We start from the raw sequence: 27,761 nt of genomic DNA on the forward strand, positions 1-27,761 counted from the left end.
ATTTTTTTCACAAGAGGGTAGTAGCATAAGACTATGAAGGGAGGCAGTCAGATACCAACATATTTTCGCAGAGCGCTTATCAACCGTGGATCATTGTGATGGGAAAAGGTTAACAAGATCAGCAGGCAAAGATGGTACATAAACCAATCTTTAATGAAACTCCAAGAAAAAATCTGGGGAGCGAGGTGGCCATGCGAATGGACCTTTATGACCTACCCACTGACTTGGGAATCGAGTATCAAGAAAATCTCATACTTGTAGGCGGTGCCCTATCCTGCTGATAGTAATGGCATCCATCATGGTCATCATAGTCAAACTGAATAATTAGAAAATTTTGAAGAACGTCAAGAAAAACTATACCATTTATGTTTGCGTCCTGGAAGTACAGGGCCATGTACACTCTTTGTTTGCTTAGGGCACAAAAACATTGATGTTACGCTAACATAAATTTATGGCAAAGTTTCATGAGGGTTTTCACTACCCCAAATTCAGCAGTTTTGGGTGTTCCACCTTGCCACTGACATGAAAAGTTAACTCATCACTAAAATTTACACAGTCTAAAAATTTATCATCTACAATTCTATTCATCATTTCCACACAAAACTGCAGCAAAGCAACTTTGTCGTCATCTGTAATGTGTTGGACCATGGTTATTTTGTATGACTTCAAAGTGCAGTCACATAATATGTATCAAACAATTTGTGCAATGCATCTCATGTGACACATTAAGTTGATTTTTTTAGACGTATAAAGATTTCTCTGGGTTGTTCCACAGCAGCTTCAGGGATATGTGGGCATCCTGGTGATTTTATACGTTTAACAGAACAACCAGTCTCAATGAAGGTTTGGTGCCAAGAGTAGTTTGAACGTCTACTAGAAGGCTCCCTACTTTACTCTACAAAAATTATGTTGAACTGCAGTTGCAGACTGCAAATCGTGAAACGAAAACACACAGCGAGCACGTTCCACACCACTAAATGTTGAAAATGTATATTTTTAACACTGGTGGCCGAATTTGGTATTAATGTACTATGCGAGTCAAAACTTGACGTATTTTTTTATGAAGTAAAACCTCAACCAAATCTGTAAGTTATAACAATAAATTTTTATATGCTGTGAAGTACTTTTTGAATCACCAGTATAATGTAATGCAGCAAATTAATGTTAAGCCTTTTTGTCAAGAACTAGTGAATTATACATAGTGTCCTTAAATAGTAGGGGAAAGCAGTAAACATTACGTGCCAAATTTCAAAATGTATTTATTAAATGAACAGGTAAAAAATTAATCTTAACAGAATAGATTCATAACAGAATGTGCAATAAAATTCAGTTCAATTCAATTCAGAGTTATGTCAATGTTCTTTAACAAGTAAAACTGCTTTACAACAAACATCTGGGTCCTTAATTCGATTAGAAAAGCACATCCTTCCCATGTGAAAAAACAGAAAGATACAAACAAGTTAATATTTCTGAAGTAATCTCATAATTTTAAAAGAACAAAATTTATCATGTAATTAAAATTAATTGAACAAATTTATTATTAAAATAAATAATTTTATTAAGAGAATAAATAAATATGGACAAAGTATTAGAAAAACAACTGATTGGTAAGACTACAGTTATTTACAAATAAAGCATAAATATCTAAAATAAAATTATGAATAAAAAATTACAATACATAATATATATTACACATACCTGATTTCTGAAGTTAACATAAATTACTCTATTAGTGTTATATACATACAAAGTAACTTAATTTGTTAAAAATCGGAATAAATTTCTGATGAAACAGCAGTTATGTAATAATTTAATAGCAGAAAATAATAATATATATTTTAATACAAATAACAGTTAGATAAAAGTATTAAATTTAAAAGCACTAAAAATGTTAAGATACTTGAATAGGTTTTTTTTAAATAACTACAGTAATTAAAATATGTTATAAACACCATAATTGTTTTGGGGAATTTTTAATACACTAGAATACCAAACCACTTAAAATTAATTAATGTTTTATAATTATCTGTTTAAAATAAATATATCACAGCAACAATCTTCTGGATTATATGTTTTTGTACTGGATTAAATAAACTGTAATAATATTTTTGATGTATAAAATATGCACATTAATGAAATTATAATGCACCAGATATGTTAAACATAATTTGTGACCCAGAAAATCATACAACAAATGAAGCACATAAAAATTTTAAATTATTAAAGGTTACTGAAATAATCTTACAACGTACTTCCAGAATCAACAAACTGTTGATTTCTTTTGAATTTACTGTTATGTGGAAGCAAAAAATATTTAGGAGAATATACCTTTACATTCACAGCCATCTTATAGGAAATAAATAATTTCCTTTTTTTCATACATAATTTCTGCCTATTTCATTATAATATAGAACCACTATATATATATGAAATAAATTTATTTTACACCAAGTGAGTAAAATTCAATTGATCTAAGTTTATAAATGTAAAAAGTTTAATTATAGAAGTTGTTACTAAGAATTTTAGCAGTCCAAAAGATTCTTTTTAAAACATTTTGCAGTAATATTGATATTCTACTCATAATGTACAAATAAATTATATAATAACCCCTTAGCAATTTGAATTTAGCGATTAGTAAAATAAATATTTGCTATGCAATTTTTGGCTGATGCATTTAATTGTTCAAGTACATAAGATTCCATAGTGAAACAACTTTTAAGTAATTCACATTTTTTCATTCATTAGTAGCAATATGTACGACATTTATTACCCAAGGAATTGCAAAATAGTGAGAACTATTTTACACTCCCAAGTACTGCTAGTGTAAAATGAGCTTTTTCCAAATTTAATTCTTATTAGATTTATTTTTATATAACAGCTTCTACTACACATGTGTAGGTTCTGGCGACTAAAGAGCACTCGGCAATGAAAGTGTTAATTTTTACAAATTTTAACACAAATAAAAAATCTTATTCACAGTACTTTTTTCATCTGTCAGTGACATTTTAATAACAGTTTTTATTATACAGTGTCAGTGTCCACAATTACTGATAATTTTTTAACAGCTGGAATGTGGGTAACATTTGGATAACTGAGAATATTGTTGACAGATAGCATCACTTATATGTTTTATTAGATGATATGGATGCTAAGGTGAACAACCTGCTTTTGATACAGACATATTTCTAAAATCATGATTCTGCAGTAATTCAGTATTTACTTTTTACATATTTTAATGTAGATTAAAATGTAGCTATTCCTTGCACGGACACATTGCTCTGGATGAATTTGAGAAACAATTGTTCTGCTCTAAAAAAAAGTCAAATTGACAGATGTAATGCAATGATGCTTGAAAACATTGAAAATGTGAGTCCTTACTACTTTCTACTGGACATATTGGTATATGGTATCCAATTTTTAATTTCAAAATAGTAGTCTTATATTTATTCAAGGAGGATAATCACATAACGGTAACTTCTAATTAATAAGTGGTGGTGTTGCATAATTTTTTTGACAACCAAAACTTGAGGGATTTAAGGTCTTTAAAATTTTATCACTTAACCCTCATTGAGTTGTGACAGTACTTTTAAAATACCAGGAAGCAACATAATAAAGCTAAAATAAAATGAGTTGGACAATGCAGACACTAATAGAAGTAGTGAGTTACCATTTCTGAAGCTAAATACAGCAGATGGCAATATAGTTCACAATAGATTTCACTATCAAAAGGTTATCTAGGAAAGGAATTTATCATTACTTTGATATTGTTTTAGGCCATACAATTTTTTGACTAATCTGATATTTCAGTTAGTGAAGATGAAAATAGATGATAATGAATTAAATTAGTTCATTAGATTTAGTACAAAAAAAATTTCACACTGGAGTTAAGTGGCTCGATTGAAACAGCAAGTTTTTATTCCAGATCAAGATTTGGATATTATGTGACAGATCCTGCTGATGATGATGAATGTATAAAATGTTCAAAAATCAATTAAAGCTCTAACTTGTTTTGCAACATCAACTGAAAATGTCTACAATAAAATCAAAAAGTCAGATCAGAAGCAAGTGGAATAAAAAATATGATAAATAGATATGATCTTACAACCTTGAAAAAGGAAACATTCAGCATTATTTTACTTATTATAAATCTGCCAATGGTATTTTTTTCTTGACAATGACATAAATAGTTTTACATTCCAATCATATTGTAATATACACAAAAGTAAAGTTTTAAATTTAAAATGTAATCAATTATTGGCCTTAAATGGCATGAATTTCATAATGGGTGTTGTAAGTTGCATTTACTAAACAATTACTGGTCTGCATCTTATGACCTACGTATCAAATTAATACTTGACCCAGTGTTAAGGGACAGATTTCTACAATCACTGTCACAGTTAGTAATAAGTTACTCAAAATTAGGTTGTTAATTGATGCTTTTAATAGCAAATTTAAATCTCTGGTTCCATGCAGGAACTGGAGTAGTTATGTCGACGAGCGTTAATATTTTACTTAAAGGTTGCCTAAGCTAGCAGCTATGGAATCCCACAAAATATATCTTTCTGGAAAAATATACCTAAAAATTTAAAGGCAAACCAGAAGATGAAAAGAGGTCAGTGGAATTTTCACTATTTTAATACAGGATATCTTAGATGGTTTGTCAAGGTTGTACACTCAATTTTAGACTATCACTATCATCAAGAAAACAATGCAATGAATAACAAGATTGTACTAGATTAAAAGTTCCCGTCTCCCCAATTGCTATTGAAAATAAAGAGAAAGTTGGCCGAGTTTGCTCTTTACTGTGACAATCGAAAATCAAAGAAGTGTAGCACAATTATTTTGGATTTTTAAGAGTTTGTTAACTCCTGTATTATATACTGTGAGCTATTTTGTATAACTGTGTTCCATATACAAAAAGACAAACGAATGAACGGTTAACCTTTTCTATCCCTGTGTTGTTTTAAAACATTATCTTTATAGACTATAGACGTGTATGGCCACAGATAGCTTCATTGTACCAATGTTGTATTAAAATTACATCTATTTAGTTTAACATATTACCGTTAGATGGAACTTCAATGCAGTCTTGCTTTAATAAAATGTATTGTTTACATTCTGTGTTGCATGGTTTTGATGCTCGTCATTTTACATTTTTGTTTATTTTTTTTTTAGTTTTTGAGGATCAGTTCATAAGATAATAATTTATTAGTGTGAATCCTTGTGTTTTTATAGTTCATTTTTTCTAGATGGAAGTCTATGATCTTGTTTATAAACATTTTTCATTATCAATTTAGCTGTGTTGTTTTAAAACTACACTGGGATACAATGGTGTTTAGGTTATGTGCGAGTTGTTTTTACTGTCTTGTATACTGTGTTTACTTGGGTTTTGTTAGTTATCAGGATCTTGTGCTTTGTTACGATAAACAATGAGTAATATTACAAGTGATAATGATTTAAATTTTTTATTGAATCTCCCGGAGGATGAATTCGATAAATACATTAGTGTTCCGGATGGGAATATTTCGGAAACTTCAGACAATGACGATGACGAGGAGTCTGATGAGATAGGAATTATTCATGAACATACCCAAGAAGTGGAACAATTGTTACAAAATGTTATGGATGACATGTTGCAGAAGGATTTACAGGTAAGATTTACAATAAGTTTTTGTTATGTTGTCCCGTTTTGGTTTAATAAGATAGTAATTATTTTTGTTTGGTTTTCCAGATTAATCAAGAAGTAGATGAACCTGTAGCTTCAGGCTCCAAACCAAACATCCCCCAATAAAGGGCTCAAAAAGTTGCACATACATGGAAGTTAAAAAAAATACCATTTTGCAATCCAGATTCTACATAGAAGGATTCACTTCCATCTCCTCCCAAAGAATAAATTACTCATCAGTATTTTAAAAATGATATTTCAGATGAACTTATAAATTTAACAGCTGTAGAGTAATAATTATGCCCATCAATAGGATGGAAAGGTTTTAAATCTTTCAGCTGATGAAATAGAAAAATTATTTTCAATTTTTTTACGAATTGGGATATTGCATATGCCCAGTGTAAGATTGCACTTATCTACTGAACGCCAATATGGCTTCATTGCAAATCTCATGAGTAGAAACTGGTTTCAGCAGTTATTATAGTATTTTCATTTGGTTGATAATCAGAAAATTGTCCCAGTAACTGATCTAACTCACGATAAGTTGTTTAAAGTTAGACCACTACTGCACGTAGTGGATAAACAAATTATACCCTTCAAGGGCAGAAGTGTCCTCAAGCAATATTTATAGCCCCATATTATTATTTAAATTCTTGCTTTACAAGAGCTGGAATTATGTATGATTTCAGAATTTATACTGGTAAAACCACAGCAAATAATTATGAAAAAGTGTTTTCAGGAAATATTGTTCTTACATTAGCAGAAAATATACCAGCTCATAAAAATTATAAAATTTATAGTGATAATTTTACATCACTTATTCTGGTGAAGAATTTAAAAGAGAGGAGTATTTTCTATTTGGGAATAGTGCGTAAGGACCGAATGGGAAAGTGTGTCCTGAGTACAAAAGCAGAACTGAGAAAAAAGGGTCATGGATCGTGTGATTATAGAGTTGAAGCAAAGAAAATCTTGCTCTAGTGCACTAGCTGGATCGAAAAGCAATCAATTTTGTGTATTTGTATGCATGTATTGATCCAAAGGATTCCTGCAAACTATGGAATCAACAGGAACACAAACACATTCAGGTGCCTTGCCTATTTGCTGTACAGGAATATAACTTTATGGGAGGGGTGGATTATAGTGATATGCTCCTTGAATTATATCGCATTAGTATCTGAATAATGGTACACGTGCATTGTTTTTTGTTATCTTTGAGTTTCTATAGTTAACTCATGGCTGCTGTACAGGCGTCATGAAATACAAAGAAACTGTAAACCCCAACTACTAGCCTTGATACAGTTTCAAGCAAAAATAATTAGTATGCTAGCTAATGCCGGTAAATCAAAATTAAAAAAAAAGAGGCCGCCCAAGTACTACTGCTGAAAAATCACCTGATGGAAAAAGAAAGAAGCATAATGCATCTATTGCACCAGTGTATGATGTTTGTTACAATAATGTGGGTCATTTCCCTATGATTGTTGAAACCCAGGGGCGTTGCAAAAACCGTATTAAAGGTTTTACAAAAGTATCTTGCTTTTGTAAAACAATAACATTGTTTTACCAGTTTATTATTTTTGCTGTTTTTAATTACTAGATTATGACTTTACTAATTTTAACAGTTACTTTTTTGTAATTTTTAATTCATTCACGCTATACATGTTTTAGATATGAAATTTTTCTTTACTCATTTGATTTGTTTTAGTGTACTCTTGCACCGACTTATTAGAATTATGTGGTTTTAGATTAGTTGATTTATTTTTACAATTATACATTACTTTTTTTATTTTTTGCATGCTTTTTTATTATTATTTTTTTATTTTTATTTTTGGCATGTTTTGTAATATCTTGATAGTTGGTAAGAAAATATATTATTGACAATTACTACCACGATATACTCCTTATTGTCCCAGTGTTGTTTTAAAACATTTCTCTGGAGGGCTTATGGGAAGGAAACAAAATTTATAAAAAATATATTTGTCTTTTTTAAGGGATATTAAGCAAAAAAATAGAAGAAAAAAAATTTTTTTCCTAAAATTTTCAAAATTTGGGATAGAAAGGGTTGTTAATAACAATGGAAAACTACATTTAAAGGAAAAGACAATTGATTCAGCCAGTATATCATCAACATAATCAGTTTCAGCAATGGTGTTCGATAGAAAAAAAAATACAATAATTCATTCAAAAAGTGTCAAACTTAGAAATAGCTGTGAACAAATGTTTGTCAAAAAACATATCATTGCAGAGTATGTAATAAAAAACCTTTTGTTTTTTCTTTCTCCATTAAAGTATGTTTCCATTTTCTTTTTAATAATATAAATTATATTACTGTTTTTATAATACTGATCTAGAAGTTATTGTACTTAACAAGTATTACCCCCTTAAAAAGGGATCTAAAAATGAATTAACAATTTGGAAAAATCTTTTAAGAAATAACATGTTTTTACAATTTTTTACGTAAGACATACAGGTTAAATCGATAAAGGCCTGAAGCTATTCACCAAGAAACTAAAAGAATAGCAACTGAAAATCAAATAAACTAAGAGAAGGCTCACAGTTTTAGAGGCTAAATGACTAAATGCATAAAGAGAGAAACATTATGGACAATCAAGACAAAGTGAAAACTAATAATTATCCTTTAAAAGCACTCATTAAAGATTTGACTATGCTTATTCACTTCTTTTGTCACAGACAAAAAAACTGTCACGATCTACTAGACCTTGTATAAATTAATTTTTTTTTTTTTAATGAATGTTTACGATTCAATATGTATAAATATATAAAAAGTATAAATAAAAATTCTCAGCAAAACACATATTTTATAAACCACTAAGGGGTTAGTTCCCGTAACAAAACAATTTTTCTGATGTGCTCAATTCTTTAAATAAAAAAGTACTTTACTATATTTTCTGTGGACTATATTAATTTTTACTTATAATGTGATAAAATTAACAAGACTAATTGTAACTACTACTCATTTTATAAAATAAACAATTATCTAAAAACACATGACAATTTTAACAATATTCTTTGGTCTGATTAGCTTTTGTATACATCATATAGTGTTGTTTTGCCTTTTAGTTTTGTTCTTAAATTTTTATACATTATTCATAGATATTGTTCACAGGAAAAAAAACCAATAGTTATGCACTATAGAGAAGTCTGCTATACAAATTGCAACTGTTAATGTTCTAACACTAAAGGTTGATAGATAATTTACTGTACTAGTGTTCATTGCATCTGCTTATAATATTGAAATGGCAAATAAATTGGTTACTAAAAATATCCTTACGGAGGTTATCTTTAATAACATTTTTAATCTTAAAAGCTGTCACATGCCACCAGACACTCAAAAAATAATAAAAAGCTCATTGGCTTTGCCAGTCATTAATCTAGGAATTAACAGGAGACACAACTGTATCACATCTTCATATTTGAAATGGATTTTAAAAAACTTAACTAATACAAGAAGCATTAGGAAATGAAATGGCATTAAAGATCATAATATCAAAAACTGTATACCATAATTTTTAAGTTACTACTTCAATATTCATTGTAATGGTAACTGTAAAATATGTAGCTGAACTAACTAAGAAAACTTTTAAAAGCTTAAACATAAACAATGTGACTTTTCAAATGGAATTGTAAAAATGACAACAAAAAAATAGTTGCCTAAATCACAATAAAATCTATTATTTACCTGAAAAATCTGTTTGAAAAGAGATCTCTCTTCTCTTCATTAAAATTTATACAACCTATTTTGTTAATTTTATGTATATTTCATTTCACTACTAATACAACACACAATAAAGCAATGTAAAATATATTTTTTATTTTTGGTCTTCAATTTTAACAGTAATTTGTTTTTCTGCATAAGATTATTTATTTAAATGATGTTAATATAATTATATATCCATCTCTAAATAATAAATATGACAAATGGAGAATAACATTTTTCAAATGTAACAAATCTATATATAATTGTAAATAAAATCTTGGTGATCACAGATACAGTCACAATAGAAGTTTGCAGACAGAACAATATGAAAACCTAGTTGTATAAATAAAATAATAGTTATCAGTTTTCGCTTTAATTAACCATTTAAATGTTTCCATCTGCAACAGTCACTTTTGCATTACGCACAATTATTCAACAGCAGGTTATTCCTATGCAATGCACACGATAACACAATTCACTTGATGGTTATAAAACTGCTTTTAATAGCACAGGTATGCAATTATGTTACTCAAGTTTTATTCTTTTTTTTTGATAACTTCACTTATGATAACTTTGAGTAACTCGGTGGTGAAAATTTCTTCCTTAAGAACTTGAGGATATAAAGTGGAAGGCAGCTGACAAGTGTTATTACTGTTGTTTTCCAAAGGAAGTCTGTGGTTTTAATAAACGTAGCATCTGTAAAGAAATAAAAATATTTTATAATAAAAACAATTTACTTAATGATTAATTTTATAATGTGCAAGAGGCAGGACATTTTAAAGCTGCTCTGTTCTAGTAACATGTACCATGACTGTAATGTGAATTATTATATCAATTTTTAATAAAATAAAAAATATGATATCGGTATAACAAATAAAAAATCTTTTCTTTTTTTTGAGAATTCACAAATCATACTTTCATTCATTACCATACTAACTGTACTTTATCCTTAATGAACTCTTTGCGTAGGAAGGTGGAAACAAACATTATTAATGTTTACAGTTATGATGGGATAAATAAATTTACTACACAAAATAAGTTTTGAATTACAGGTGGCGTTTTGTAGGTACGGAATACTCAACTTTTATAACTTATTTCATAACTATCACGTGAGTGAGTAAAATAACAAAGTTGTTAGGAATAAACAATCTTCTGTATTAAAACAGGTAGAGTACCTCAATTCCAAACTATGGCACAATATTCAATATTTATGAGCCTAAACCATATGGTTTTACACAGATCTAAGATGGTATTTGCATCTTGTATCCAATGGAAATTGCGAATAAATTAAAGAAGCAAACCAAGATTCTTTCCAGCTTTGTAGACTATTCCAGAAATATAGTTATTAAATAGGAGCTTTGAACAAAAAAAACAATCTTAAGACCAGAAATATCTATACCATTGAATGGAATATTAGCTCAAACTGTACAAATTCTTAATAATCAGGATTTTTCTTAAATATGGTAGGGTATAATTACCATTTTATCCAAATTAAGTGGTATACTGATATTAACAGACCAATTACAAAAACTCTATTATCAATATCTTTTTAAAAAGCAGTATAATCAGAGTAATTTATTAATCTTCGTCATAATGTTTAAGTTGTCAGCATAAAAGAAATACTTTTGAATTAACTATTGATTGATCATGAAGCTTACTGACATGGAAACTATGTTAATATCCACAGATTGTCTTCTCAAGCAAAGAATTACGGTGAAGAAGGCATATAATTTCCTTAGGTATCTTGGGCACGAGGCAAAGTACAAAGATTGGATGATAATTTTCAATACTGGGCACATTATCCTTTTTCAATAACAGTGAAACAATAGCATACTTCAAAAATTTGGGGAAAAAACCAATACTTATCCGAAGATTGTACATCCATGCAAGTAATGGACATAAATAAATTAGCTATTTCTCCAGGAGGGAAAAAAGAAATTTGTCAATAACAATCATAAATTTAACAATCACACAGAAACTCACAAACAGAGAATAACACATATTTAATAAAACAGAAACAACAGAAAGTCAGATATTAAATCAATAGAAGGGTCTTTTAAAAGGGCTGTTTCCAGAAATGTTAAGATTAGTAGGTTAGAGAATGAAATGTAGAGATTTAAAGACAAATAGAAAGAGAAATGTTTAAAAAATGAGGGAAGGCAACCACAATTAAGGAAGAAGAGTTTAAAAACTGATATCTATCAACATTCAGGGTAAATAAAATTAGTAATAGATGGGAATACATAGTAAAAAAATCCTAAAGGAAAACTGATTAAAAAGTTGGCATATGGCAGAAATAATGAAGAAATGGTATATTTCTTTATATGTTGGTGTCTTTGTAAATAGACAATGTGACCCATAGCAGTCAACTACCATTATATATATATATATATATATATATATATATACACACACACACAAGGTCTGTAAATAAAGTAGAGACTGGTTCAGAAAAACTTTTTATTTACAATCCAATTATACCTTCGAAATAGTACCCTTGGGAAGCCATGCAACACTTCAAACGATTTTCCCACTCTACATAGCAGTGTTGGAACTAAGAAATCGGAATATCTGTCAGATGGTTGGTTACATTTTTTTAATGTTTTCTACTGTTCCAAAATTGTGTCCTTTGATTTTTTTTTTAAAGTCGGGAACAGGAAAAAGTCACAGGGACTCAAGTCAGGTGTATAAGGTGGTTGAGGAACTACAGGAATATTTTTCTTTGCCAAAAACTCATTAATTGAGAATGCAGTATGACAAGGTGCACTGTCATGATGCAGCATCCGATTGTCGTTGATGGCTGGTCTCACGTGGGCAACTCTTGTCTGCAGTCTTTCAAAAATTTCTCAGTAAACATACTGATTTACAGTCTGTCCTGTAGGCAAAAATTCCTTATAGACAATGCCATTACTATCAAAGAAACAAATTAGCATGGTTTAGATTTTTGATTTGCTCATTTTTGCTTTTTTGGTATGTGGTGGGTTTGAAGTGTGCCACTCCTTGCTCTGGCGTTTTGTTTCTGGGTTGTACTCAAATATCCAACATTCATCATCAGTAATACATTTCTTTATAAAATCAGAATCAGTTTTAATTTGCCCTAGAAGATCGTGGTACACTTCCATCTTGTTTTTCAGTTCAACAGTGATGTTTTTTGGGACCAATTTTGCACAAACATTTTTCATGTCCAATTCGTTTGTCAAAATTTGATGGAATGTGGTATGGTTCAAATTCAATTGTTCCGCAATCATTCTGACAGTTAATTGCTGGTTGTACAGTATTCAAGTCTCTTATTTGTTCAACAATGTCATCACTTTTTGACTTAATGGTCTTCCAGAGCATGGATCGTCCGCAACTGATTCCCAGCCATCTGAAAATGCTTTAAACCACCTAAAAACTTCGGCTCGTGACAGAGCGTCATCTCTATACGCTCTTTTAAATTTTGAAAAAAATTCAGTAGCATTCTCACAGAGTTTAACACAAAACATGATTGCACAATGTTGCTTACTCATTTTTTAAATGTACAACAAAAACTCGTTTCACGAAAAGTTTGTTTACGTCTCACATGGGGCAACACTAGATTACAAATATTAATACCTAATAAAAATCAGCTGTTCATGTAATATGTCTACTACAGGATGATTTTTTAGTCCTGTTAGCCAATTGTTAATGTCTGGTAATTTTTTTCTAAGAAAGGGAAATTTTGTTTTGCGACATGAAGTTGGTAGCGCTACTCAACCGGTATAGATACGGCAGTGTAAGTTGATTCTCCTTGAGCTGTGTAAAGTTTTGTGCTGTTTCCGGTCATGTTACGAACAGAATGTCTTTTACCATAGAACGAGTTTTCATTCTAGAACAATATTTTGCTATGAAATCGTATGGGTGTTAAAGAATCATTTCAAATTATATTTGTTGGTGTTCCTCCTCCAGAAAAAATGTCAATTTCACTATCAAACTGATTTTGAGACACAGGTAGTGTTTGTGACAGAAAATGTAGTGGTTGACCAACTCGCTTGACAGATGACGTTTTAGAGAATGTGAAAACAAGATTGCTCAATTCTCCACAGAAAAGTTTACGAAAACTTTCCACGCAAGTCGGTTTGTCATATTAGAGTGTTCAGAAAGCTGCTAAAAAATTGTAATTGTATCCGTATCGCATACGATTAGTCCAAGAGCTTCAGCCTCCAGATTTAAAAAAGTGATTACAATATTGCCGTTGGTTTAGGTCTCTCGTAAATGATAATGGAATCAAATTTTTAAACAGTGTTCTTTAGTGATGAACCTTGGATCCATCTCTATGGTTATGTGAACAGTCAAAACTGTCGAATTTGGGCGGTTGAAAATCCTAACGCTTTACAAGACAAATCTTTGCATCCTGTAAAAATTGGTGTGTGGTGTGCGATATCTCGTCATAGTATAGCCAGACCCATATTCTTCGAACAGACAGTAAATGGTGAAGTATACAGGAATATATTGTGCGCCAATTTGTGTCCCTTCTGGAACCTCAAGAACAATATTGCTGGTTTCAGTAAGACGGCACTATATGCCACACGTCTCAAGAAACCATGAATTTTCTGCAAGAGTTCTCTGATGATCGAATACTAAGCAAGGGCTCTTATGGCCTCCACGGTCCCCAGACCTCACATCTCCTGACTACTTTTTGTGGGGCTATATTAAGTCCGAGGCGTTCAAAAACAATCCTCACACTATTGATGAACTTAAAGTCAATATTACAGACTTAATCACGAATATTTTCAATGCAATTCTTAAAAAGGTTTCTGCTAATATGCTGAAAAGAGTCCGTGCGTGTATAACCACAAGGGGTGGGCATTTTGAGCATATTCTTTAACAATTAGGTAAGTAACAGTTTTTTTATTAAATCTCTTTTGTAAGTAACAAATACATTTTTTTATTCCACCTAAATTTCCCTTTCTTAAATTACATTTAAAATTGGGTAACAGGAATAAAAAATCACTCTGTAGTAACTTTACAGTGTTGCAACTTTGGCTGCCAAAAAAAATTAGTCTCATTGCTTTATTTACAGACCTTGTATGTTAACATAATTTACCTATTAACAAACTTAATATAAAACTTGAGAATTTGTATGAAGAGGATTTTTTGAATCCATGGATTCATCATCTTAAAATTTGTAATCTTTAAACTGGTAAACTTTATGTTAAGCTTGCTATTTTACAGAGTTTACAAGTGATTTAGTTAATAATTTTCAATTACAATATACTAGACCAGGAGTTGGCAAACCGTGGCTCGCGAGCCACATGTTAAAAAATAAATATTAACACAGTTAATAACTCTTGATGGTATGTTCATTGTATCTTTCAATTAACTGCGTACTGAATTGTATTTCAACTATTTGTTTCAATTTTTTGCTGGAACCAATCCCTCGACAATTAAAAGGTAGCATTAGTACAATTTTTTCTAGAGACATTGTTTTATCTTTATTCGATTTAAGAAGACAGTGCTTGCGCTTCCTTTGTGAGTTGTGCAAACGAGCTCAATCGACGTTCCGCCAGCAGTCTCACATTCCTGTAATTAACTTATAACACAGGAAATTTTTCGACTGAAGTAAAAAATATTATATTTTAGATGCACAAAATTATATATATATATAGATTACTTATATATATATATATATATATATATATAGATTATTACTTATATATAGATTACTTATGGTATGTATATATTTAATACAGTTAATATTGTCATTTTTATATTGTATGGGGTTTTAATGATTGTTTTTTTAGTTTTGATGTAATTTTGTGTTTATCGTTTATTTTTACTTAAAATGTAAATTTTCTAGACCCCATAATAAGTACTAAGAAAAAGCAAGGAAAAAATTAAGATAAAAACTGTGGATTCAAAGGGGAGTGGGCTGAAAACTTTACATATGTCCAAAACTCATATGGTCTTCCTACGTGACTTATTTGTCAAGAAAAACTGGAATATAACAAAAGGTCGAATTTAGAAAGACACTACAACTAAGCATGAAATATCCGGTTGGTGATGAAAGGAAGGCAGTTGAGGAGCTCCAAAGGAGAAATGAAAGATCATCTTTTATTTTTAATAATTCGGTTCAATCTTCTAACAATGCCAATCTGGCAAGTTTCATAATTAGTCGGGAGATAGCTCAGAGGGGGGAATCCATACATGGATGGCAAATATATCAAGAGTTGTTTTTTAAGTGCCTCTGAGGAGTTATTTAGAGATTTTAAGAATAAGGACATAATGAAAAAAAATTGAGATACCTTTGTCCGCTAAAACAGTGAAGGACAGAACAGTAAAAATGTCTGTTAACATTACAAGCCAACAAATAGAAGATCTCAAAACAGTCAAAAGCTTATCAATAGCAGTTGACAAATCTTGTGATATAAATGACACTGCACAAATTTCCTTTTCTGTACGATATATCTTTACTTCGGGCCCCAAAGAGGAACTTTTGGGATTATTGCCACTCAAAGGACAAATGCGAGGATTTGATATAGCAAATGACGTGATTGAATGCTTTAAAAAGCATCAAATACAATTTGAAAAAATTGTCTCAATTTCAATGGATGGAGCGAAAAGTATGACGGGATCAATAAACGGCTTTTTAATTGTAATGAAGGAAAAAATGAATCACGAGATACTTTCCTACCATTGTATCATTCATCAGGAAGCACTATGTTCACAGATGTTTCCTGAAGATCTTTGAAGGTGATGGAATTGGTGATTAATATTATCAACTCTATCGTAGCTAAAGCTCTTCACCATTGCCAATTTAAAGAATTTTTAATTGAGATAGAGAGTGAATATGCGGATCTTCTGCTACACAACAAGGTCCGGTGGTTATCTTGAGGAAATGTTTTAAAACGCTTTGCTTCTCCGTTTACCGAAATAAAGGCATTTCTCTTCGAGAAGAATATAAACTACGCAGAGCTTACTTACTAATGAACTACGAATCCAAAAATTTTATTTCATGGTGGATGTTACTACCATCTTAATCAGCTTAATCATAAATTACAAGGAAAAGGAAACATGATCTTTTCGATGTTAGAAGTAATTTTATTCAAAAATAAATTATCGCTCTTTGCAGAAGATTTTGAAAGAGAAACTTTATATCAATTTCCATACCTATCAGGTTATTGTCGAGAAAAGAAGGTTAATTTAAAACACCTGTTATTTTAAAACAATTGTTAAATATGAAAGAAGCCTTTTTCAATAGGTTCAAAGATTTTAGAAACAGCAAAGTGATGTTATAGTTTGTTACAAAACCTCTGAATATAGCGGTATCTGAAATAAACTTCTCCCCCTTTAATATTGATATTGGGACGGTTTGAGATGCAGTTACTGGATCTTAAAAATAAAGAAACATGGAGCTCTAAATTCCAACAACTGTGTGCAGACCTAGAGTTATTGGAGAAAAATAAATATGAACTAAGTTTACAGCACAAGCTTTCTGCCTTAAAGGATTTGGAGAGAGAAGATATGTTGATTTTTAACACTTGGAAAAGCATTCCAGACTCATATGATCAATTGAAGAAACTGGCGTTTGGCATTCTTTCCTTGTTTGGATCTATATATTTATGGGAACAATCATTTTCAAGCATGAACTTTATCAAAAGTAAATTAAGAAATAGGCTTATTGATGAGAACTTAGAATCGTGTCTTAAGTTAAAACAACATCATACAAACCCGACTTACCCCTACTTTTAAAGGGAATGCAAGGACATCGTTCACATTAGAGGAGAATTCAAATTTTATAAAGAGCGCCTTTCGGAATTTTTAAAATAAATATTATCTTTATATAATATCAATATGGTATCAGTTTTATTTAACACGTTAACGCCGGAATGTACCACCGGTGGTATGTAGTTTTGATAAAAAATAAAGAATTATTTTTTGACTCCAGGTAAAAATAGTGCAAAATAAATTTTTACTATAATGTCGATTAACAATATTACAATATATTTAATAAGCTTTATTATAGAATTATGAGCCTCACTACTTATTTTTATGAGTATATATGGAGTAAAAGCAATTTTACAGGACACTTTTCTTGTTTATATCCCTGATTTTCAGATAATTTCCTATTTACATTTTTTTTTTTAAATCCTGCCCTATATAAATCTTACAAACTGCTCCGGCATCAACATGTTATTGTACCGTTGGGAAAATATAAACTTTTTAGCAAAAAAGCTAGAGAATGTACGTATTATCCAGATTATTTTCATAAAAATGTCTTTACAGAAGCAAAGTTTAAGTTTTAGAAAAGTGGCTCTTTGAATTTTTTTCAATTTTGTATTAATTATATTTGGCTCTTTGGCTGAAAGCCCTGTACTAGACAATATTTAAATGAAAATTACATAATGGAAAAAAACATTGAAATGTCTGAATAATTTCAAATATAGTTTAACAGATCGGAAAAGTCACAATCCCTTTCTTAAAAATAGAAAAAGAGAGTATTAAAAGAACAGAGGGATTTACCCATTTGAACCAATCAAATTGTTTGATTTAAGTGAAGTTGAAAACTGTGGTTTTAGGGAAGTTAAATAACACTTTAAAGCAATATTTATTTAATTTAAAGAAATGAAGTAGGAGCAAGCACTAATGTAAATGAAAAGTAAACTGTTACTTTGTCATCAAAATTAGCTACAAAACTTTTACTGTATTATAGTAAATACAAAAAAAATTCATAACTTACCAAAAGTATCTTTCATCAATAAAAGAGATAACATGTATAATCCTAGGGAAATGACTTCAGCTAGAACAATAATATAGTGCCATGTCCTTACAGTCAATGCTACCATGATTAATTCTGTCAATATAAGAGCTGTAAAACTGATCGCAACTATGTGGATAAATTCATCTTCAAATAAAACAAGAGCACCATACATTATCACTCCACCTGAAAAATAATTAAAAATGGAATGTTGAAATTATACTAATGTAATATAAAACATCAAAAAACAGAAAATTGGACTAATACTTCTCCAATTTATCATATTAATACTAGGGCAAAATAAATTCTGCTACTGTAACAGTATCAATAGCATCTTTACTTTATTTTTAATAATACAAATTTTCTTCAGAGTGTACTTCTAAGATGAGAGAATAATACTGATTTTTAAAGTTAATGTAATATTAATATCTCATTAGTGGTTTTTTTAAATTTAATTTACCATTAATTAATTAAAAACTATATTTATGTAGTATGATATAAAGGATTCTGATTAGGTTTCCTACTGTATTAATCTCTGTATATAACAATTTATTTTTATAATAATTTTATCAAACATGGCCCGTTGGTATGATTATACGACAATAATATTTATAAAAACCACTTACCAACAACTTTTTTATATATGTTCCAGTACTTTTGGATACCAAATCCATCTTCAGGAACTCAAAAAACTTGTATATATTATTCTAAAAAAACAAAACAAACTAGAACACATTCCTCGTATGTAAGTTGTTAAGTAAAATATAAACATTGGTCATAGTTTTAAAAAATTATGTTTACTTAATATCCAGTCATAATAAAAGTTTTCATCGTTATATCTTACTGTGACTGGATGTTAAGTCGACATAATTTTTTAAAATATGACTACCACTGTTTACATTTTTATATTTTACCTAACAACTTACATTTAATGAATGAGTTTGTTTTTTTAATTTTAAGAATAATATAAAAGTTTTTTGAGTTCCTGAAGATGGATTTGGTATTCGAAAGTACTTGAACACATATAAAAAAGTTGTTGGTAACTGGTTTGTTAAATTATTATTAATTTCTCTTTAATTTTGATATGAATCAACATTCCTTTAAAAAATGACAACATTAAAATCAATCTATAAAAGGATAACTTTCCAGTCATTACTTTGAACTGAAAGTCATTTTTGAAGCAAAAAGAAACCATAAAAAAAGATGAGTATTTTTATTAAAAATTAAGTTTAATAAATAATCTGACATATGCTCGGAATTTTTTGGTATTTTTTAATGGTGATGAAACTGGGTTATTTTATTAGCTGACAAATCTAACTTTTTTTTTTTTTGTTATAAAGACATTAAATTATTAAAAATAGTCAATGGACCATGGTGCTTCATATAACTTTTATTTAAATGCAATCTTTTTTATTTTACCAGAAAAAAATTAACACAAAAAGTTTAATAAATTTAATCTGACCTTGATAAATACTAATGAGGACCCACATGAAGAATGTTTTGAATGATAAAGACCTTCCTTTACTCAATTCCTTGTAAAGCTCAGGATATGTCAAAGCTATCTTTGCAGACACATCTTTGTCCAGGACCAGTGAGAAGACAGGAAACATAGTGTAAACAGTAGCATACCTGCACAAACAATTTTTGTAACAGAAAAAGCAAACTTCACATGATGTAAAGTTACAATATTAAACTAAGCTAGAAATTCTTTTTTAATGTTTTAACTCAAAATAATTTATTCTAAAAGACTTGCTGAGTTAAACTTTACTAAATAATGATTCTCAGTTTTACATTTATTCAGTCCCATTAATATAGTTTGGAGTAGGTAATAAAACAAATGTATTATTAATAACAAAAAAATTGTTTTTGTTTATTTTGCTTTTAGGTGAGGTGATATAATTTAAGATTATTTAAAAAGATAAATCTAAATAAAAATCACACAGAGGTGCTATAAAACCCACTAACATTGAAGATATAACTACCTTATTAGGTTCACTGCTCTGATTGTAGTACCTAATTCTGGTGATGGGCAAAACAATTTACAGACAAGAATAAACAAAAAAAAAAAAATTAATAAAACAAATAACTTACCCGACCATAAGAAAACCTTGATAAAGTGGAACAGAGGCAAAGTAGAAAACTGTACAGAATACAGCTTGCATGGTAGATATAATAAGACCACGATGGATAACAAACTGGCTGAGAGAAGCTGATCTTTTGTAGCTGTAACGTCCATGAACCAAAAGTAACCGAGCAAGATGTGCAAATTGTGTAATAGAAAAATCAGCAGCCAGAGATGCTTGTTTACCTTCTAAACCAGCTATTCCAATACCTGTAAGCAAATTTTAACTGAAGGTTTTAAATGTAACCTAACTTCAAATAAAAGTTAGTCATTATTAATATGATTTTAACCAATGAAACAATTATTAACATGGGGATGATGATTTTGCCAGATTGTTTAACTGGTCTGCTATTTGTAACAAAAAATAGTAGACAAACCAAACAGAAGGGCAAAAATTCAAACCATCATATTTTATTTTACACTGTATTAAATTTTTATTAAGTTTTAAAAGTTTTTAAACAAAATCAAAATAAAAAAAATCTATTTAGAAGACCCAACTAACTTTATGCTAGTGTACTGCTTATGCAAAATTTGGTATTTCTCTTTCCCTCTTGAGCTCATTCTTTTTTTTAAGTTACCGTCCCAGACAGTACTATGGTTCTTAGTAATGAGTAATGGGCAAGTTAAGTTACGAATGAAGACAAGAGAGATAATCAAAGAAGCTTGATTGATGTTTTTGTTGACACTGATAATGATTATAACTCTTAAAAATAACCCATCCAACGAAAAAACCGTGCACAGTACAGTAAAATTTGTAAAAAAATTCTACTTTTACAATTAAATGGGTAAAATTTCATAATTTGCTCAAAACTTATTAAGAATAAACAACTTCTAGTTATTTATTTATATTACCTGCTTATTCAATAATTCTCACCAGTATCAGCAGCCTGAATCATGCTAACGTCATTTCCACCATCTCCTACAGCAGCAGTACGTTTTCCAGTATGCTCTTGAATCAGACAGACAACTTTTGCCTTTTGTGTCGGTGAGCAACGACAACAAACAACAGCAGGGCTGCGGCAAGCTAACTCCAGGAATTCATATTGATAGAATTTTAAGCAAACCTTAACATAAACAAATTACAATGAATAAATAACTTCTCAGAAAAAATACATGTAAGCTTAAAAAGATTTAATAAATATTTATAGAATAAAAATAATATTTAATTAAAAACAGGAATAACTTTTCTATAAGCTTTACTAATTGTTTCCTCTTGATTTTCAGCTTAACTCAACTTAATTAAGTTAAATGGTTTGTGATATAAATACGGTAAATAAACCAATACTCATAAATGCAATGTAATAAATTAACAGCCTATAAATTTTTAACATTAACAAAATCTGTATAGAGAAGAAATTAGAAATGATCTTTTAAATTTTATACTGTACACTGCACAAAAAACCCAAATATGATATATATTACTGTTTCAACAATGTCAGTGTGACATTGTTGAATATGACATTAACGTCAGTTTGATTCAGTTTATAATACGTGCCCTGTATAGTTTTCTGCTATTGTGCTGAAATGGCCTAATTTATTTTTATATGAAACAGCATTAGTGACTAATCTAATTGTACATTATTCCTCTTCACATATTATTTAGATCTATCTAAGTAGTACACTTAAACTATAGATATAATCTCTTTAAGAGATCTAGATTTCTTAATCTGGTAATATTACATACTACGAAGTCATATTTAGTGACATGCAGTTGGCACCATTGTGTTTTGCATAACATCCACTGCAACCACATGTTCTTGGATTGTTGATATCTTGTTTGGTTTTCGTGTTATTGTTATTTGAGTGTAACATGTTTAAGTATTAGTAGCGATTTTTGTAAGATGCGATTTTCAGGAGCAAAGATACAACATGAAATTTTGCATGAAACTGGGAAAAACTTTTCACAAAAATGTCTCAATTTTTTAAGCAAGCTTACGGAGATGATGCTCTGGGTTGTATACAATGTTACAAATGGTTTTCACCTTTTTAAAGTGGTCGTCAGTCAATTGAAGATAATCCTCAACCAGAAAGACCTTCGACTTAAACTGATGACACCCTTGTTCATAAAATCAACGATCTGGTCAACTTGTTGGCTTCTTCAACTTCTTGAACAAGCCAATGATGATGAAACAATCATGCAAAGGATCATAGCAGGAGACGAAAGCTGGGTTTACACTATGACAGTGAGCAAAAGTTCAATATCACAATGGATTGGCAAAGGATCTTCATGCCCCAAGAAAACACAACAGTGTCGATCCAATGTCAAAGTGAAGCTTTTTGCTTTTTTAAACTTTAATGAATTATGCATTTTGAATTCTTGTCTCAAGGTGAAACAGTGAACTGTGCGTACTATCAAGGCGTTTTACAACAGTTATGTGAAAATATCCGCAAAGAGACCAACGTTATGATGAGACAACTTATGGTTCCTTCACCACGACAATGCGCCCGCACATTCAGCTTAGTTAATTCATCAGTTTTGTGTCAAAAATCAGATGACTGTCTTCTCTCAGCCTCCCTATGTGACAGACTTGGCTTCTTGTGATTTTTTTATTTCTGAAATTAAAATCAGTGATGAAAGGACACTATTTTGAGACTATTGATGACATGAAAGCAAATTCGTCACAGACCATAATGACTATTTCAAATGAAGCTATTCAGGACTGCTTTGCAAAACTGGAAATGCTGCTGGGAAAAGTGTGGTGAATAGGAGAGTTTGAAGTAGTTTGAAGGGGACAAGGACCAATAATCTGTAACATTAATAATGATTAAAAAATAAAGTTTGGTTACTTTCTGAACAGACCTTGTACACATGTATAAGGATTACCACCAGGTATTACATTAGTTTACAAGATTATTCGGTAATTTGCATGATAAGGTCAAAATGAGGAAAGTTAATGCTTTTTTATTTCCATTCATTGATTTTGCGGCAGTAGGACATAAAATATAGTGTGCTATCATCAGCTCATGTGTAAATTAGCTGCTGTCAGCCTGTCATGTAACACCATATTATAAGACAATGAAATTATTGAAAGTGCGCTTTGAATTACATAACTGCTGTGCTCTACTTGTGTTTACAGTTTTACTTAAGTACAAAGAATGAGAATATACATAAAATAAATAAATACATTTTAAACTCTGTTATGTAAAACCACCTAGTACAGAATATTGAGATAAGACATATCTTACCTTAAAAGTGTAGCAGTTTCTTTAATATTCAGTTGATAACACTAATCTATTCTGTTTAATTTACACAATCACACTAAAACATGGTACTAATTCTAAAATAAACCAAACTTTTATTAATTTATATCCTACATCAACATATTTTACAACAAAACTTACAGGAAATTCTAATTTATCAAGTGTGGTAATCCTTAAAACATGGCACTACACACAACCCTACATCACATTCAGTGTACTGATAAGGGAAGGATTTTCTTATTTTAATGGCTGAACACTTTACAGATCTTCTTCAACCACTCTTTCTAGCACTGTTAGATGGTATAGCATCCAGAAAATGTTTTTAGCTGAGTTGCAAAGGATTTTCTTTGTTGGAAGGTCTATCCCTTTTTTGTTTTGGTTGTCTTCATTGTGATGTTGCCTTATGATTTCTTCAACTAGTTTCTCAAAACTCCAATATAAGCATTAAATATAAACATATTTATTGAATGTTTACATCTTATATCAAACTTTTTCTCTTTTTCTTTACATAGTTTAAGCAGACAACATTTGGTTACATTTGTCTACTCCACTCATCTTTAAATTGTAATCATATTTAACATTTTTCCCTTTCTCATAACTTCTACACTATCGATTTTATGTTTGTTATGGCAGTATACAGGTCTTTGTCCTGCCATTTTAGAAACATCAACTTATCAATTTCTTTATTATCATCCATTTTTGTGGATTTTCCAGTGTAAACAATCATTTTACAGATATATCCATACTTGATCCACACAATAAATACCAAATCCTGCTCTTTTTATTTTTAATTAATTGTTTGAAAGACACTCTGCCCTTTCATAGAAACAAACTCTCATCTATTACATTTTTTCTCAAATGTAAACTTCAGAATATTTTCTTAATCAATTAATGGTTTTATTTTTTCCAATTTCTTATTTTCAATAGGATTGATGTTATTTTGGTCAACAAAATATAAAAACCTACACAAAAGTTTAAATCTATTCTGCAACATTAGCTGTAAGATTTCAAGAGTTTGAAAAAATTTTATTTGTGCATTTAGAAATTTTCAGTTTCCAAAATAGCTAAAACATATAAAGCAAACAAAATCTTTGTTAGTTTCCACATTAAAACTTTATTTGTTCATATTATTCCCGGTTATTTGTCCATACCTAAACTTGTGTATGAATGATACCATGCAGTAATTTACTGTCAAAATCCTGTAAATGTACTTCTGTAATAATTGCTAATAGGCGTATTCCATTTTAATTCAATAAATTTTTAAAACTTTTATTGCATCACTATTTTTGATTCTGATGATACGAGGCACATTCATAGAGTAAGGCTGTTTGGTCATTAAAAAAAATTAACTCGTGAGAAAAGGTTTTTACTTATAATTTTAGTTTACTACATATATACTTCACTTTTCCACATAATAGCCATTCAGTTCTAAGCACTTTTTGTAACACTGCACCAGTTTCTTTAACCCCTCTGTATAGAAGTTTGCTGCCTGAGAATTGAACCAGTTGACAATGGCAGTCTTGAGTTCCTCATCGTTTTCAAACTGTTGTCCACCAAGCCACTTTTTCAAATGCAAGAAGAGGAAGTAGTTACTAGGTGCAAGGTTGGGACTATATTGTGATGTGGAAACATTTTAACCACCCTCCGGTGGTTAAAAAGTTTCCAATAAAAATCTTTAATCTTTTTCTTGGTTGAGGCAGCAGTGTAAGGATGCACATTGTCGTGAAGGAGGATTACACCAGTCAACAGTTTCCCGTGTTGTTGATTTTGGATTGCACATTTCAGTTTGGTGAGTGCTTCGCATTACAAGTTAGCTCTAATTGTTGAACCATATTCCATGAAATCAACTAAATTTGACGCCTTTTTAGTCCTAAAAAACAGTAGCCAACAGTTTTCGACTCGAGTACCTAGATTGCTTAAACTTTTGCAGTTTTGGGGAACTTGAATGGCGCCACTGCATTGACTGTTGTTTCAATTCTGCGTTGGTGCAGGATATCCATGTCTCATCACCCGTAACAATGTGGGAAAACAGATCATCACCATCTTGTCGACAGCAGTCCAAAAACACTCGCCCACTGCAAATTCTTTGCTCTTTGTATTGATTGGTGAGCATTTTCGGTACCCACCTTGCACACAATTTGTGATATCTAAACTTTTCTTTGACAATTAAGTAGATAGAAGTATATCCAACATACAGAAATTCATCAGCCAGAACACTAATCGTCACTTGCCAATCACATCACAATTTTTGGTTCACTTGTTTAATGATTTTGTTGGTCTGAATACTGGGCCTGCCAATTCGCTCTTCTTCATGCTCATTAGTGCAGCCATTTTTAAAGTCTTGATACCATTGCCTAACCTTTCCTTCACTCATTACTGTAGGTCCATACATTACGCACAACTACTGATGAATTTCAGCAGCTCAAGATCCTTTTGCACAAAAAAATCAAATCACACAGCGTGCACTTTACAACTGGCGGGAGAAGTGATTGTTGCAGACACTGTGATCTACATTCACTGGCAATCAAACATCTACTTTATTAAAACAACTGGCTTTGTAAATAGCAGACAGATAGCCCTGCATGCGTGAAATTGTGTTCAGACCCACTAAAATTTAATTTAATTTAAGCCGATGGCCCTTAATTTATGAATATGGCTTATGTACTATAATGTATTACAGAATTTAATACCAATTGAAAATGCAGGATGCCCTGAAAATTGATTATTGGAAATTAATATGGTAACTTTTACTTGTCTAATTACTGTGTTCTGATGGTTTATATTTCATATAAGATTAAAATTTTATTAACACAGTAGTCAATATGTAATGAATTATTTGAATTTTCAAAAAAAAAAAAGGTTGTGCGTGTGTGTATGTATAAACACATATTTCTGGTTTACAGAAAAACTTATATAAAACAACACACGAGTGCTGATGGTAGCACATGCCCTTCACATTACATGTTGTAACAGCAAAATTAGCGACTGTAAATAGAAAAGGACCAACTAACGTTGTTTTGACCTGATCATTCAAATATAGAATAATTTTTACGAAAGCACATTTTTTACTCACAGAAATAAAATCAAAAAGGGCATGCAACGATTTTTATCACTGAGTGAATTTGTTCTTTTACTTAGAGAGGAGGATTTGACAGTTGAAGTTCAGTTTTTAAGCAGTGGAAGGGGTATAGCAGAAATAGTAAAGCTAGCTTCTTTTCAAATCGAAACTTAAGCCATGTAACAAAATAAATTTGATTTATTATGTCAGAGATGCATATAAAAGTAATTCAAAAGTTAAAAAAAATCCTGTATATGGAGCAAGTGAAATCAGGAATGCTAAGCCGTGGCAAAGCCCTCTAAATACATGGACTGGAGAAAAAAACACTTGGTTGTAATTACAAGAATGATATCTTACGGAAATTTGAAAAGCTAGAAAAGTTACCATATATTTAAATTAGCTAAGGTTGTGATTTTCATATAAGTGCAATCACAATATTTATTCATAAATTAACCTGAGGCACCACTCTTATATTTTGAAAAAGATTAGAGGTTCTAGGTGTGTGTGGAGGACTTTGGAGGGGATGTCTGTGATTCTAGTAGTGGAAACGAATTTTACAAAAAAACCAAATGGACAGACATGGATTTGAAGGTAATTCTTCAATAAATTAATAAATCATCTAAGCTAATCTTGAGCACCATTCCTTAGTTAGTTAGCTCTGTTTGTAAACAGGGATGTTAAGGAGATTAACAGGGCTAATTGGTAGATGAGAACAAATATGTGGCTCTTCTTGACATCAACTTTCTATACCATTTTTTCCATACTCATCATGGGTTTCATATAAATTTTAAAGGGGAAAGTTTATTAGTGAAAAGGTTGCTCATTTATTGCTCAATGGTTAAAAATCATTGTCTTTTTTGATCTCATCCTTTTCAAGTTGCTCTGCTGCTGAAAATAATTATGTATAACACTTAAGTGAAGTTTCGTTTTTCTTTTAACCATTTATCAACTGATGTTTCAGTTTTTAGAAGGCAATTTTGATAGTTGAGCATATGTTTAAGGTGAGATGGGTAGAAACTGTTAAAAATAATCTACGAATAGGTGGGGCGCTTCCCTCATTGCTGATTTCCCTGGTTTGTTTCAAGCAATACATCTTAGTATGAGGCTATTCAGAAATTAACTCCTGGTTCTTGGTATTGCACGATGGAGTGGGGGTAGTGATTCTTTCTTTGCACAGTTGAATAGCTTGGTTTAGTGCGTTTCTAGTACTGTTATTGGAAATATTGCTTGTTTGTTTGTAATGGCTACTGTCACAGAAAATTCCACAGACTGTGAAGTGCATGT

General features: G+C 30.5%; 1 protein-coding gene across 5 annotated transcripts in view; it reads right to left on the reverse strand.

The window, feature by feature from the left end:
• Positions 1-1,239: 1,239 nt before the first annotated feature.
• LOC142326583 (putative phospholipid-transporting ATPase IIB) overlaps positions 1,240-27,761 on the reverse strand; it is a 115,531-nt gene continuing 89,009 nt past the window's right edge. For all 5 annotated transcript variants that reach the window (XM_075369176.1, XM_075369171.1, XM_075369197.1 and 2 more), the window contains 5 exons: positions 21,093-21,282; positions 20,188-20,428; positions 19,559-19,725; positions 18,079-18,282; positions 1,240-10,076 (listed from right to left, as the gene is read on the reverse strand). In XM_075369176.1, the coding sequence (XP_075225291.1) occupies positions 9,943-10,076; positions 18,079-18,282; positions 19,559-19,725; positions 20,188-20,428; positions 21,093-21,282 (936 nt within the window). In that variant the 3' untranslated portion in view covers positions 1,240-9,942. The remainder of the gene's footprint in view (positions 10,077-18,078; positions 18,283-19,558; positions 19,726-20,187; positions 20,429-21,092; positions 21,283-27,761) is intronic.

Source organism: Lycorma delicatula, chromosome 1 (genome assembly GCF_047948215.1).
Source record: "Lycorma delicatula isolate Av1 chromosome 1, ASM4794821v1, whole genome shotgun sequence".
In the NCBI taxonomy this organism is placed as follows: Eukaryota; Metazoa; Arthropoda; class Insecta; order Hemiptera; family Fulgoridae; genus Lycorma; species Lycorma delicatula.